The following is a 15,407-nucleotide window of genomic DNA, read 5'->3' as shown; positions in this document are numbered from 1 at the left end:
CCATATCTTGTATAGACACGTGTTCATGTTTTTTATCATTTGTTTTTTGACTTGTTTACCTCTCGCTCGTGGGTTGCTATCACGACCTCGCCGTTATCCCTGTCTTTCCTAATCGCTCATGTGGCTGGTGGACGGGATTTGCGGGCGTGACATGCATGGAGGCACTCCCGAGGACAGTTTCGCATGATAGATGGGGCAATGTAAAATAAATCTCGATGATTATGCAGAAATGTGAGCGAGCTGACGCAGATGAAACATAAATTCTTGGATACTTTGCAGGGGACTTTGACGCGTTGTCTGGAGGCACATGGCTTCCGGGAAATATAGGATAGTAGCCGAAGATGGCTCGTTACTTCAGAGTTTATTCGAGCAAGAATTTAGCCTAGCTGGCTGGTTATGATAGCATGTGGTGAGACGTCTATTGAACACGCCATGTCTTGAAATCCAGGCATCCTTTACGGAACAATATTTCCCATCAGATAGATTAAGTGCTAACTTCCCCGCGTCATCCAAAGCGTGGAATAGGATGTTGATATTTTTTCCAGCTGTTTAGAACATGAACCCATTAACAGTTTCAGGAATCAACGTTCACGTTGGTACATCTTTCTGGAAAGTCGAGTTTATATATTATTCTGCCTTCCATCTCCATCTGTAAGCATCTCTCCCCTATCACAGTTAAATTATGCTTTGGGAGATATAGAAGTACCATCATCTCCTGCCTGCTAAGTACCTAATATAGGTAATAAGTGATGATCAAAAGTTGTTCCGAACATTCCAGGCTCCAAAGAGGTTTTTCTTGAATCGTCTTCCTTCCTTAACCGGGAAAAACCGGTGAGAAATGAAATGCTCACAGGCAGACTCATAGAGGAGTACCTCCTGTATCTGCTGAGACTTGTCTGGATTCTTGATCTTGAATTATGCATGTAAGGAGAGAAACTCCTGTATTGTGTTGATCTTTTTTCCCTTGCACCAAACCAGTGACTAACTAGCCTTTGAGGAACATGCTGAACAAGCATTCTGAAGGCATTCTGGATTTTCTTCAAGGAACGTCTACTCGTTTTTTTGTCCTTTGATTTATGTTTAAGTAGGTAGTATATAAAGTATGTAAGTCGACAAACAACCAGGGGTATCTTTTATGCTATTATCAATATTTCGTTATGGCGTCAGCCTTTGACGTCGAGGGTATGCCATAATTTGGTCAATTTCCGGGCCAAAAAGCCATGCGCCGGCTATATTCTGTGTGGTATTATTTGTCTCGTGAAGTCCTTCGACTGTGGTACCATCTTTCTAGCAGCAAGGCGATTCGCTGTCCTAATCATCATCCGTCTGTAATTTTCGTTCCGTTCACGGAGGACCGCTGGATCCAGTCCTCAGGCTTGCCTTCTCCAATGAAGAAAATTGAGGGGGAGAAATATCACGCGTATATGGTGCACTTCACAGATATGTTGTGCTCGAAGCGGATTCTTTTTCCTTGCAACTGTGTTTTGTCGATGAAAGAGCGGTCAAATATATAAAAGCAGAGTCAGTTTGAATAGCACTGGATGAAGGAATATATTCTGCATAGAGATGGAAACAACAAAATTCTAGAGTCACATAGATTATGGCATGACCGATGTGTAGGATGTCGATTCTCTGCAGACGGAGCAGTATTTGCTTTGATGGTATTGATGCGAGTGTTAGTAATGTCCTGTGTATGGAGAAATGAAATATGCAATTTGCTAATAATAAGTCTGCGCCAGCTATTTCTCAGGAATCCTAAGATGTCTTCGCCCATTGGCTGGGCGGTTCGTTATTGTTATTATTTTTGTTAAATGGCACCAGAGCGTCTGTTATCGAAACTCGATATAGCCCGCAAACACACCTGTTTACAGTACACACTACGGCCATGTTAGGCTAGAGGGCATATCTAGGTACTTAGTACCTAGACTACCTTACTAGACATGTAGATTGTTGTAGACTCGTCGTAGTCGTACATTAGGTAGTTGAAGGTAGGACCCACGAAGAAGTAGTACCCAGAATGGTTGCTTCTTGGTTCATCCTCATTGGTTGCTGGAAGCGCCCGGTGAACTCGACAGACCGAACTGGCAGGATTATTATATCGACACGGTAATCGTTGCAGGTGCGCAAGGCATTCCTACATACAAACTACGCCCCTCTCTGGGCGAAAGACGTGGCCTCCCGTGTCCTCTGCCTGACTGCCAGAACGGGGGTGGCGATATTGCGATCTGATCACTCGTCCGGGGGCGAGCCCTGTTAGGATAAACGATGGATGGTTGCAACGTCCGTGGACCTCTGCAGATGGCGATTATATGGGACTCCACAGTGACATCATCTGCCATCCGAACCTCAAAGAGACATCGACGAGTCTGCTCCCTCTGCCCTAGACGCCGTTGGTAGCTCATTATCAGAAAGGTTATCGTCATTTGGTAGATCTCAGACAGTCAAGAAGTCTTATGGGCAGACAGATGAAATGTCTCTTTTTCAACAGCCACTCAAGACACGCCTTCGACGTTGCCTCAGTCGCTGAAACTTTCGAGCCAAGATACGATCAGCATTCTTCCAAGACAAGAGTGACCCCTTACGGGGGCTACTAAAAAACCCCGAGATGGAAGGAGCAAAGAGAGCAGGTGGTACCAAGAGAATACGCCGACTGCATGTTCGAATAGACGTTTCGGACTTGTACACAGCTTGTGCTCCCTTGGAGACTCCGTGTACTACGGAGTACAATTGTGACTCTTCTGCTGCAGGGGCCGCGGAGAGCTACACGGAGAGACTTCTGGAGGGGATTACCCATTCTCGACGGCACAATAATATCAATTAAGAAGGCTGCGCAGCACAAACGCTCGTTCAGTTCTCAATTCCTCCGCCGTCCGCGCCATGCCCGTCCCAATTCAAAGCTGTATCAGATAATCATTTATGCCTCCAATCCGTACCACAACATCTGACCTGTTCGACCTGTGGGGGCTAATATTATTGTGCAGATGCTTGCAGCAAGTAGTATATGGACATCCGATTATCAGGTTTCACTGGTTCAGCTTGATAATTTTTATGAAACCGTCTGGTTTGTGCGCACTAACGGACGTACAAGCCCTAGGCGGGCGATAGCGCCCAATTAGCGGTATGTGCAATGGTCTTTTTCCGGCATGTGCGCGGTGGAGACCTTCTAACTCGGCCCATCGACTCCATCATAGCTTTGCCGAGAGGCGTGAGGTTGCCTTGGGACGCGAGGTTGAACTCGAAGTCTTCGCCCGAAGCTGCAGCCGCAGCTTGCATCTCCTGCGGTGTAAGCGCTGCCGTGAATCTCTGGACATGGATGGGCGCAGCGTATGAGCATGAGCTTCGTCAGTGGAAAGTTTGCATGTCGCGCGTAGTGTGGACGACGATGGCGGATAGTGGCGTTTTCGCCTGAGGATCCTGCACTCTGGATCCTTGGGCTACGGATTAGGACGCGAGACAGGGTCACCTGAGTGCACAGCGTCCAGTGATCTGCTGACGCTGCTCGACCCGGCGATCGCCAGCGCCAAACCGCATGCCGACCGGCTCTAACCCAAAGTTCCTCTGGCGGCCGTCTGAGCCTGAGAGGTAGTAAGTAATCATACGGATGTCAAATACCGGGCCCTGGATATTGGATCAGGTCTTGACAGACGACAATAATAATCAATCATCATAATCATCATCATCATCGCAACAATAACAATAATAATAGTATGAGGCAAGCCACTCTGGATCGGTCCCCACCGGATGCTCCTTGATCTGATGTTCGGAATCGTTAGCAGCTTGTCCATTTGGTTGTCCCATTGCTACGCGCTTCCTTGGGTCCAACCATGGTGGTGGAACCGCGCTGCACATTAACTTAGTTAACTTGGAAAAGAGGTCGGCCCCGTGACTGGAAGCTCAACGAGGATTACGACCGTCTGGTAAGGTAATTACCGATTGTTGTATCAGTAATGGTAACCTGCTATTATTGCTGCTCTTCCGTGCTTCGAAGACAAATTTGCCTGCAGTTGCAAGGGTTTGTCTTCTTCTTTCTGCAAATACCAGCTGCAAGGTGCTGATAATGCACGAGCTTTTTGGGCAGGGTGGCAGACGCATGAATGATCGCCTGCTGCCAGACGGTTGGGTTGCCATGCTTGAGTCTTCGTCTGCCGTACCTGAGAATCGCCGTCTATCGGGTGGTTCATCTGGCGGTCAGCGTCAGGAACCGCTTCAGGAACAGGAACGTCTCAAGCAGCAGAGAACGGTGAGAGATCTAGACATGAACAGCGATTTCCCCGACTTCCCTTCGTAGTACATGATCAACAAGACGTCGGATGCTTGGATTCGAACAATCGCGACACCCAAGACGTGCGCTCGGGGCCGGCGCATGGAGCCTTGTCCGGATCCTTGCTAGTACACCCCTCCACGCCAGATTTCTTTCCAATCTGGAAGTGACTTTGACACGCGTTGATGCGCTTTGATGTCTCTCTGCTTTTGCTACTGCTTCGACGAGCCCCTCGCGAGGAATACCATGACTATGACTCGCTTTCGAACTAGTTCTGTTTAATGTACGCAAAAACAGAACTGCCCCATTCTGGCTGGAAGCTATCCACGGATAGGATCCGCCATATTCAGGTCCAAAGGGGTCTCGCCCGTACTCTCAGTAGTCCAGAAGCGCCTCGTTCGAAAAGCAAGTTCAGCTTCGGTGGATATTATTGTTGCTCAATTCAAACTGGTAGGGTAATAATAATTATAAGCTACGTTGTTACCGAACAAGGTCAGTCAGGAGACCCTGTAGTCAGAAGTCACTGTACCTCGGAGAAAAAGAAAACCCTTGTATACAGTACAACCTTGTATACGAATGGTCCCCAAAGCTCCCAGCGGTCCTCTGTTTTCCTGGAACTCGGTTTAAGCAGTATATCTTCTGTCTATCGAGACAGTGGAGTAAGGATCTATGTAATTATTTTCCCCAAGAACTTTTTCCACTCCGGCACGCCCCTTCCTGCTGTTTCCAGGAGAGCTAGCTCGAACAACTGTCACCAGTCTCGTGCAACTCCAGGAGGAGAAATTCTCAATACTTCTGGTGCTTGCAGGGCTTGCTTTACCGCCACGGCGCCACCTACATTATCGATCACTTGTCCACAGCGTTACTGTTACAAGCATCCTTGCAATAGCCGTTGCCTGGACGCCCCAAACTCGGTCGTTTTCATTTCGACTTTTAATATGCTGCGTAACGTGCAATATCCATTTCAGCCTGGACCTCAGAGAAGACCACCAGTCAATATGGTTGTCCAACGGCAAGCTACCCTGTTACTATCTCCCGGTGCCCGTTCTCAGCAGCTCCCCCATGACAGCCTAGTGCTGCAAGACGACGACAGCTGTTCCTCCCGCAGCTACTGGTTCAGCACTGATACAAATTGTTCGATTACATCTCCGAGACAGATAGGCCAGTGGGACCCGCTTGATCAATTAGAGGTAACGGATGTGATTGTGTCTAACAAAAGACACGTTCCCGTCCTACCAGCAGTTCTTTTGTTCTTTCTACATACAATACTGGATATCTCAGGGCCTGCCAGATGGACGGCTCGATCCCTGTTAGACAGGGGGTGCATCTTTCGTCGCGTCGATGGCATTCTTTGACAATGTCTCGAGTCACTTTGCGATGCATGTATCTGACTTGGATGTACAGAAGCAGCTGCGCAGCATTGGAAGTAATAATCTGATGGGCAGAAAGTGCATGGGGAGTCTATCTTGCCTCCAGAAAGGTTAAGGTTGGTCCATGCCGCCATTGTCGAAGCAGTAAGAGCTAGAACGGCGCGTCAGTCGGCTTTAGATCTGGACGAGCGTGGACAACCGCACAGTCCGAGAGCTGCCCTGAGCTTCGGCACATCTGATCAGGCCCAGGGCAGCTGCTGTTCCTTCAGCGTTACGGCTGAAGAGATGACTAGCCATTATTATGCAGTACGCTCGGGGCTGGTGAGCATGGGCCATGTCCATACAGCGTATGCCTGCTAATCTTCCGCGTTGTCTGTTACGGGGGAGGGCTGACGGCGGAACGCGCCTAATACGTACCGTACGGCGTACATAAATGATACGGGACAAGCCCGGCCAATACCGGGCCTAGTGAAAATCACAATTGGTCACCCGACATCAGGCGGACCGAACGTCGCTGTCTGGCCTGTAGGAGGGCGCTGGCCGCGACTGGGGCGTTGGCATGGAGGACGTCGGGGGCCCAATGTCCATGTCCATAATAAATGTGCTTGACGATCATTTGGTTCCGTCAGCGGAGTGAAACAGAACCGGAGGGGCGAGTAGCAGCGAAGCACGGACGCGCGCTCTCTCGAGGGCTTGACGACAGAGAGAATCAGTAGAGCTGGAAGTGGATGCTGGGCGCGACACCTGACCGAGACGAAAGGAGGCATGGCGATTTCCAAGCACCTCGACTCGCATGTAGAAACGCATGCCAGCTGCAAGTCGACCCCTCTTTTTTTTCGCAGGACCCATGACGGGCGGACGGGTCATGCTGCTCGTGACAGTGCCTCTCCAGATGGATTATTTTATCTTCAATTGATGCCATCGTCGTCATCGTGGAAAGTTGTACCGCAGACACCGCGATCAGGAAGCTTCTCTGACATCTCCACTGCCTGTTTCGACCCGGGGATTTGGGGATCGGGGTCATCTGCACCTGTGAACCACGATACTTCTTGACCCGTTTCAGAATGGGCGTGCTCCAGATCGCGCAGTCCCAAGCGGGCTCCACTTCAACCGCCGTCATCAGCGATTTGCCTCGCTTCCCCCGTTTTATCCTGGAGAGTCCTGGCCTCCCCCGGGCCTCCGCTCCGTCTTCTCCAGCAGGAAAGCTCCTCGGTCCCCAGTAAGACGTCAGTTACGTACCGTACCGTATCCTGGCATACAAACCCCCCCCCTTCCCTTCGTACGGTGTATACAGTAGTCCCCGTCCCAAGTCCCAGCAAAACACACCGCACCGCACCGGCGCCATCACCTGTCAGGCCACATCCTCCATCATTCACACCTTCAAGAACGTTGCGCAGCCGCTGCTTGCTGGGCTTCTTCGAACTGCTGGATGCCGTAAACAGGAAGCCTCTCCTTGCTATCCCACATTCACCCTCCTCCACCACACACTGCCACAGCAGTTCTCTGGCCTGCACCACCCACCAACACTCGCTCCCGCCCGAGACCCCCCCCCCTCCCCGCTGCGCCCCCCCAAACGTCGCCTCCTGCTGTTCACTCGGGCGCCTATAACCACATACCACACAAGTTCATCTCCGTACCCTCTTACCTTCCCCTTGTTTGTGCTTCACCAGGGCATTGCCTACCTCTTCTCTCCATTCACCTGTAGGCCATCTCTTTTGCTCCTCGCGGACGCTTTGTCTCTCCGCGTTCCTGCAGCCTCCCCGTGTTGAGCTCCGTCGCTCCATCAACGTCACCTGCCCTCTCCCTCCTCTCCCTCTCTCCCTCTCCCTCTCTTCGAACCCATCAACGTTGCCCGCAAGACACCGGACTCCCAACACCCTTCTGCCACCTCTCCAACTTTCCAACCTCCCCCTCTTCAAACTATTGACCTCCACCACCCCCCGACCGCTGCTGCCTCCTGTGTCTTTCTGGCCCGGGTCCTTTCCTACATTCCTGTGACTGCACTCTTGGCACTCTCTACATCCTGAGCCTGTTGGGTCTTCGGTTTGAGCCTTCCATTCCGCGATTCGTCCCGCCGCGAGTCCGCTTTTCAACCTTCGTCACACGCGCACCTCCACCCAACATCCACCGTCGGACTCTCGCCTATCCAAGGCGCCAAACAGTTGCTCCACCGGTTCCAATCAGCCCAAAACGGACCTCTCAACTACACTCCCTGCCTCCTCTCGTCATCCGCTGCTGAAGTGCAGTCCTCCTTATTCTCGATAGTGCTGCCGGCCGCCGTTCTTTCCCAAGACCCTCGTGATGTCACAGAATAGGTCTGGGGTGTTCTCGAGCCTGCGCATGGGGGGTAAGGAAGATCACCCTAAATGTTGAGTATCTAGCTATGCTATCGAGAGCGGCTGCTGACGATTTCGCGATTGGCTTAACAGAAGTGATACGCGAAAAGGTCCAAGACGGACTGACCGGGGAAACCAAGGAGATGCAGTATACGCAGTGCAAGATCGTGGGCAATGGCTCGTTCGGGGTTGTCTTCCAGACGAAGATGTCGCCCAGCGGCGAGGACGCTGCCATCAAACGGGTGCTTCAAGACAAGCGTTTCAAGGTGGGTTTGGGGAAAGAGACGTGAAAGGACCCGCGTCTCTCCGCGGATGGGCGGCAGCTGATTTCTCTGCAGAACCGTGAATTGCAAATCATGCGGATTGTGCGCCATCCGAATATCGTGGAGCTGAAAGCTTTCTACTACTCTAGCGGGGAACGGGTATGTTGTTCGCTTGCGTGCATGCATTTCTCATGGAACCTCTTTCCTGACTATCGGTCCGACGATAATTGCAGAAAGACGAAGTTTATCTCAACCTGGTGCTCGAATACGTGCCAGAGACCGTGTACCGGGCATCACGGTATTTCAATAAGATGAAGACCACCATGCCGATTCTCGAGGTCAAGCTTTACATCTACCAACTCTTCCGTTCCCTAGCATACATACATTCTCAGGGCATCTGCCACCGAGACATCAAACCGCAGAACCTTTTGCTTGATCCGAACACCGGCGTGCTGAAGCTCTGTGACTTTGGCTCTGCCAAAATTCTGGTCGAAAACGAGCCCAATGTGTCCTACATCTGCTCACGCTACTACCGTGCCCCGGAGTTGATCTTTGGCGCTACGAATTATACTACCAAAATTGGTATATACTCCGTGTTTCCCATAATCCAGGATCTTGGAATTACTAATGTATGGTAGATGTCTGGTCCACTGGCTGTGTCATGGCGGAATTGATGCTGGGACAACCTCTTTTCCCAGGAGAGTCCGGCATTGATCAGCTTGTGGAGATCATCAAGGTTCTGGGCACTCCGACCCGTGAACAAATTCGTACGATGAACCCCAATTACATGGAACACAAGTTCCCACAGATCAAACCTCACCCCTTCAATAAGGTATTGTTTTCACATTGGACTGCTGGCTTGAGAGGTTTCTGACAGGTGTCCAAAGGTTTTCCGTAGGGCTTCGCACGAAGCTATCGATCTCATCTCAGCTCTCCTAGAGTATACGCCAACACAACGTCTCTCCGCAATCGAGGCCATGTGCCACCCCTTCTTTGATGAGCTTAGAGATCCGAACACACGCTTGCCTGACTCGCGTCATCCGAACAACCCCCCAAGAGAGCTCCCGAAGCTCTTTGATTTCTCACGTCATGGTAAGACTCACTATCGCCGGGATGATATAGTTATTCCTGGAAAGCTTTGGGCTGACACCGACTTGCAGAACTTTCCATTGCACCCGCGATGAACAGCCGGCTGGTCCCTCCTCACGCGCGTGCTGCGCTTGAGGCTCGCGGGCTCGACATTGATAATTTCACGCCTCTTACGAAGGATGAAATGATGGCACATCTTGACTGAGTCAAGATGTGCACATGCGTCACGATATACACGCCTGTTCGGAGTGCTGTCTCTTGCACGGTGCGCGATCATTCTGATTTCATGCCATACGGGGTTCCCATATTCATGCATCGGGCGGTCTTTCAACTCGAGAAGAAGCCTTGGAAATATGTTTAGACCTCACCATCCGTGAGGGAACGGGGAACTAGTTCCCCTGAGACAAAAAAAGTGCCATCCATGTCATGACGGGAAAATGGGCAATGAGTCATGATAGCTTCATGCAAATGGGGATGTGATGATATAGCGTGGAGTTTTTCTTTTCGAGGTGTCTGGGGCTGCTCTTGGGAGGCAAAAAGATGATACCCCTGCTGCGTGAGTCTGCTTGCGGGGGTTATTAGGTCTGCTTAGCTTCATATCCGAATTGAAGGGTTTTGGTGAAAGAGGGCAATGGGTGCAGATTACAAAATGCGGAGGGATCTAGCGTCCCGCAAGCGCGTTTGGATGTGTGAGGATGATTCGAGTGCACACGAGCTGTGAGTGTGCCATGATATGGGCGCTGGCGATCCCCGACCCAGACTTTGCAGCACTATTTGCCCCCCTTTTTTGTTTTTTTTTCTAATTGCCATCATTGTCCTCAGACCCAACCTTGTTCGTTTGGCTTGACTTGGCTCCGGGCCATTGTTGATTGGCGTGGTCAATGGTGATGCTGCATGTTCTGTAATTCCCAAAGCAGGCTATTTGTTTTTCTTCAATCTAGAGACTCCCAAGATGCCATACCTGGAGGCTTGCATTCGCTAACATGTATAATCATTGGTTCACTTACCATTTTTTTCCTCATGGTTTGCCTGTGAACCACCAAAATCGATAGGTACCCGTCCGCTATGCCATGCATGGCCTAATAATGATGCCTTTCCAATGTTTCATCTCCCAGAAACTCGTCGTCTTCGCGCCGTTGGAAATACCATTTTCTTCCCATTGCTGCATTGCTGCCAGTGCTTAGGTGCTCCGGGCTGAATTCCTTCTTTTCCCTTTAAATCTTCCTGCCTTTCCTCCAAGTAACCCTCCCTTGCAGTGCGATGCCCAGCTCGTTCCCTGTAGCAACGTGTCTGCTTTCTCTAAACAGGTTACGATAGTCGCTAGGGGTGATTGCCGCTCTTATGAGACCCCAGGTTCTTATCTCTCGAGTCTGTGAATCCTGCGCATGTGTATTTCTCAGCCTTGATTTCTCATTTGAACTTACAGACAGCTAGTTGGTTTCTTAAGTCTCAGACATACTATATTTGACTGAACGTTCACAATATCTAAAGCGAATATCTTGCACGTATCTTTCTTATCTATCTCTCCTATTTCCGGAGCATGATAAGCAAGAGAGGTTATTCTACAGCAGAAACATGAATGGTACAAGTGGAGATTTACCACTGTCCCTCCAACTCTTGAAGTATGGCTATTTGATCTAATTCTCAAGAGGCTTGCCCCTGATATTTTAGAGCGATGATGAGCAGTAACACAATATTTTCTTATGCAGTCTAATGTACCTTGTAGGTGTACCTTATGTCTGGCAGTTTAACTCCACAAAATTGCAGAAAATAGGAACCGAAGACAATAAAATTTTCTGATACAATATATATATATATCCTATTAAACCTCGATTTGAAGCCTTTTGACCTTTAATGTAGCTGATCACATGACATAACTGTGCTCAAGGCAAATCATCCAAGATCGGAACGGAGGATCACAGGGGCCGACCGTCCTGGCCTGTTTCGGATTGGCGTGTTTGCATCGTCGCAGCTGGCAGCATCCACCCTTTGACGCCTCTTCTACGGCGCTGACCCATCTGCGATTCAGTTCTGTGCTGCTTCACCCAGGAAGGTCTGCTCTCAGCTTTGACAGAGGCGTGTTGGGAGCCATCTGCTGTCATTGTGAGCCTCGCCGCTCTCTGCGAGAAAAGCAGCCCATTCAACTGGAACGAGTTTCGCAAAGACAGTCTGCTAAGTTCTCTAGACAAGCAAATCTGTTGCGACGCGCAGCTGCATAGCTGGGGCCAGCTTGAAAAGGTGGGATCCTGGCCACGTTCTGCAGTGCTTCTGTATTGTATCTCTTCGCGTTCATCGGGTTATTATTTTGTGTTTAGATGCTGATCTATTAACATGCGTTATAGGCTAGTATTTGAGCTGATTCCAGCGTCCATTGCGCATCTGACACACCTTTTTTGATTGTATGCTACGGCTCCTGAGCTTCGACTCTCCAAATTGGAGTTTATAATCTGGTAGAAGAGCGGACACGGGACACAAAGAATGGCCGACTACGAACGTCGCAACCACGGTCACAGGGGCGGGCGTAAGAGGCGCTATAGAGGTCCGTAACCGAGGGCTTAAATAATAACATAGTTGCCAGTTTCTTTTCTGACAACGGCTTCCAGATGATGATGAGTATGACCGCCGTCCGCAGAGGCGCAGATATGAGGAACCTCTTGTCGCCAAAGTTCGGAGGCAGTTATTGACAATTGCCGAGTCTGTATGCATATCCTTCTCCTCAGGCTTTGCTTCTATGTTGTATTTTGTGGCGCTGACAGAGCTCGTTTGTCTGAAATAGGCTGCGCGGAGGGCAGAGGACGATGTTGCGGGCATCGCAAAGACCGTTACAGAGAACTACGAAGATGAGGAACTGAGAAACAACTTCGTGGAACTCGTCATTCAACTGTGAGAATTCCTCTTAGGATTCGTCGCCTCGATATCTTTTAACTGCTAACACAGGTGCTTCCACCAGTGTCTTGGAACAGCCGTTCAAGATTCCATTCGTCGCGGCGACCGTCCTAGTCGCTAATAGCCAGAAGTCAGAAGTCGCCGTGGAGGTGCTGAAGAAAGCCGGCGAAGCTGCGCAGAACTACCTCAATCTTGGGGCCTGGCGCGAAGTCAAGCTTATTCTGCGATTTCTAGGCTGTCTCCAGGGTCTGTTCGAGGGCGATGGTATCTTTCCTATTCTAGAAGAGCTGTTCGCGCGTGCAGTCGACTTGCAGACAGCTTCTTCGGAAGACGTGAGTATATCTATCCTGATTGCTGTTGAAAGAACGGGAATTAATACTTTTTTCTCTACATCTTAGTTACTCGGCCTCGAGCTCGTCAAGATCATCCTGTTCACCATTCCCTATGTACTGGCGTCTTCTGCGACAGGTTATGAGACCCATGCATCCGCTCTTCTCGAGAAGACAGATATCATCGCCTCAACACCGCATACCCTAGTCTCATTGGTTGATCCTTTTGTGACGGAGGACAGACCAGTAGCGACACAAAGTATTATAAGTTTGCTTCAGAGTCAACTTCAGGAAGAGGCGAATCGGGCTTGGGAGCTCGCTTGTGTTCCTCGGCCGTGGAGAATACCACGCGAAGGCGAAGGCGAAGGCGAAGCCGAAGCCGAAGGTCCTGATCCTTTGCAGACCGCACCGAAGCACGCATTCCCTCAAATAACTGTTCCGAACCCTGTCAGAAATGGACCGAGAGCAATATTCCCGGAGGTCTATTTCTCTGTTTATTCTGGTCAGGAATTCGAGACGGTTCCCCCAACTTCCGACATCGCATCGTCCTTATTGAGGGATGCTATTGTTGACACCATCAATATCCTCGACTTCAACCGCATCGCAACAGCCAAGTTTCTGATCGACGTTGATTGCTATTTCTCCCCAAACACTTTCGTCAAGCGCGCAACTCCATTCGACAAGCTGCGTGAGGTCGCAGGTGACCGTTCAACTTGGAAGCCAGAAGACGTCGCTGTCGATGCCGTATTCTCGCAACTCTTCCAGCTTCCTACTCCTGAGCACAAGTTCGTTTACTATCACTCGGTACTCACAGAGTGCTGCAAGGTTGCACCGGCTGCCATCGCCCCAAGCCTGGGACGTGCTATTCGTTTCCTGTATCGCAATATTGAGAAACTTGACCTTGATTTGAGCCATCGCTTCTTGGATTGGTTCTCTCATCACCTAAGCAATTTTGGATTTACCTGGAAATGGACCGAATGGTAAGTCTAACGAAATAGCATTCCACATTATAAATCTTTAGGAAAAGATCTAACTTCATGATAGGATTGAGGACCTCGAACTCCCAGTCGTTCATCCGAAGATGGCTTTTATCACGGGTGCTCTGGACAAAGAAATTCGCTTGAGTTTCGCTCAGCGTATCAAAGGGACTCTGCCAGATCCTTACCACGCCTTGATACCAGAAGGGAAGGAGAAAGATACTCCTGATTTCAAATACGCATCAGACAGTAAGTCCGCTACTTTGCTCATAGACTGGAGTACTCTTTTGATGCTGACAAAGCCCAGCAACACCTTATGCCAAGGAAGGCAGGGAAATTATGCAGCTGATTCGCAAGAAAGCCTCTGATGAGGAGATTCAACCGGTTATTGCCTCAATTGAGGAACAAGCCAAGGCTCTAGGTATTGAGGACCCAATGCTTCCGTCGACCGATGCGTTTGTCACTTCCATCTGCTATGTCGGGGCCAAATCCCTCTCTCATGTCCTATCTTGTATTGAACGAAACAAGGAACGGCTGCTTTCTATTGGTCCTCGATCGCCCCGTGCCCGTCGTCAGATCATCACTTCAGTCATGGAATACTGGGCTGACCAGCCTGGCATCGCCGTAAATATTATCGACAAGCTCCTCAACTATACGATCTTGACACCTCTGTCTGTCCTCGAATGGGCGCTCTTGGACAATTTGGCTGCAGGAACAATTCTTGCCAAAACTCATATATATGAGATGATTGCTGCCACTATTGGAAAGGTTACAAACCGAATTCGACAAATCGTCGCAGCCCGTACCCAGCCGGGTCTGTACGAGCCTCAATTGAGTGTCTTGGATGAGACCCTCAAACGCGAGAAGGGTGACATGCAAACCCTCTTCAACCTGATTGAGGACTCGATTGTGTCGGTTGCCGGTGGTAGTAATGATCAGTTGATGGAGAGAGGCGATGGAAGTGGAAACCTGTTCGAGGATGAACTCATCCGCCATTGGGGACGAAGATGGTTAAGAGTCTTCAGGAGAAAAGCTGCTGTCGAGGAGTCTTTCATATCTGAGGCCATGGCCAACGCCACGCCTCTTGGCACAACTGCGCCTGTACCTCCTCAACCTGTCGGACAGGAGCCGGGTGCGAATGCCGCTGCCGCGGACAGCAACCCTCCTCCCGCTGAGGAGACAGATGGTCTCGCTAACATCTCTTAACATACCTAGAGAAAGATCCAGGACAAGCATGTTTCTTTTACTCCTTGTCCTAAAAGACGATATCCTATCAGAGCATTATCTGCAGCATCATCGTCTCTTTTTCTTTTTGTCTGCTCCTTCATTGTTCAATTGGACTAGTACTACCATCCCTGCTTCTCGATGTCCGTGTATCCATATGTCCCCTTGCGCGCAGATCTCCTTGCGCAAAATATCTCTCGATGCTACAAGCTCCCGTTTTTCTTCCATGCCTGTCTTATTATTATCATCAGACATAAAAAAGAGAAGAAGTATACTACAACTAAATTGTGTTTTTATTTTTCTTTATTGTTTCAATAAATGAATGGATTGTGTCCGTCTGACATTCGCGCGGGTTTTTATTATTATATAAGTATTTCCCTTTCTGTAATCGGAGCCAGCCCTTTTTCTGCAATTTCTCGTCGAGAGATTGACCGGGTCGCCTTGGCTCATCGAAGCCTCTTTAACGTCTGGTTTTGCTTGACGCTCCGATGCGGCAATTCCGCATGTCAGATGGATTGTTTCCGCTACGTGGCAAGGTGTTCCATCAGTACAAGAAGGCAAAGAAAAGTTTACTTTGCTCTTATTATCATATCATTACTACTAACTTGGTGCCAAGCACTTCATCGCGCCATATAGAGGATTCGATTACACAAGACCATTATTATTATTAAT

General features: G+C 49.6%; 4 protein-coding genes across 4 annotated transcripts; 3 read left to right on the top strand and 1 right to left on the bottom strand.

The window, feature by feature from the left end:
* Positions 1-6,539: 6,539 nt before the first annotated feature.
* On the bottom strand, positions 6,540-7,306 carry VTN00DRAFT_8639 (uncharacterized protein; the record flags this gene model as incomplete). The annotated part of the gene is made up of 3 exons (XM_069435510.1): positions 6,540-6,735; positions 6,871-7,233; positions 7,299-7,306. The coding sequence occupies 3 exons, from the start codon at positions 7,304-7,306 to the stop codon at positions 6,540-6,542; spliced, it is 567 nt and encodes a 188-aa protein (XP_069285449.1).
* Positions 7,307-7,932: 626 nt separating this feature from the next.
* On the top strand, positions 7,933-9,524 carry VTN00DRAFT_8638 (uncharacterized protein; the record flags this gene model as incomplete). Its single annotated transcript, XM_069435509.1, has 7 exons — positions 7,933-7,978; positions 8,061-8,233; positions 8,306-8,389; positions 8,464-8,812; positions 8,869-9,062; positions 9,118-9,322; positions 9,391-9,524. The coding sequence occupies 7 exons, from the start codon at positions 7,933-7,935 to the stop codon at positions 9,522-9,524; spliced, it is 1,185 nt and encodes a 394-aa protein (XP_069285448.1).
* Positions 9,525-11,022: 1,498 nt separating this feature from the next.
* Positions 11,023-11,673, top strand: VTN00DRAFT_8637 (uncharacterized protein; the record flags this gene model as incomplete). Its single annotated transcript, XM_069435508.1, has 3 exons — positions 11,023-11,041; positions 11,349-11,557; positions 11,662-11,673. The coding sequence occupies 3 exons, from the start codon at positions 11,023-11,025 to the stop codon at positions 11,671-11,673; spliced, it is 240 nt and encodes a 79-aa protein (XP_069285447.1).
* A 124-nt stretch (positions 11,674-11,797) lies between these two features.
* On the top strand, positions 11,798-14,717 carry VTN00DRAFT_8636 (uncharacterized protein; the record flags this gene model as incomplete). Its single annotated transcript, XM_069435507.1, has 7 exons — positions 11,798-11,858; positions 11,923-12,017; positions 12,096-12,202; positions 12,270-12,537; positions 12,604-13,514; positions 13,579-13,760; positions 13,819-14,717. The coding sequence occupies 7 exons, from the start codon at positions 11,798-11,800 to the stop codon at positions 14,715-14,717; spliced, it is 2,523 nt and encodes an 840-aa protein (XP_069285446.1).
* Between the last annotated feature and the right edge of the window lie 690 nt (positions 14,718-15,407).

Source organism: Thermoascus crustaceus (genome assembly GCF_041956765.1).
Source record: "Thermoascus crustaceus strain CBS 181.67 unplaced genomic scaffold VTN00scaffold_6, whole genome shotgun sequence".
Taxonomy (NCBI): Eukaryota; Fungi; Ascomycota; class Eurotiomycetes; order Eurotiales; family Thermoascaceae; genus Thermoascus; species Thermoascus crustaceus.
This window is presented reverse-complemented; position numbering and strand designations above follow the sequence as displayed.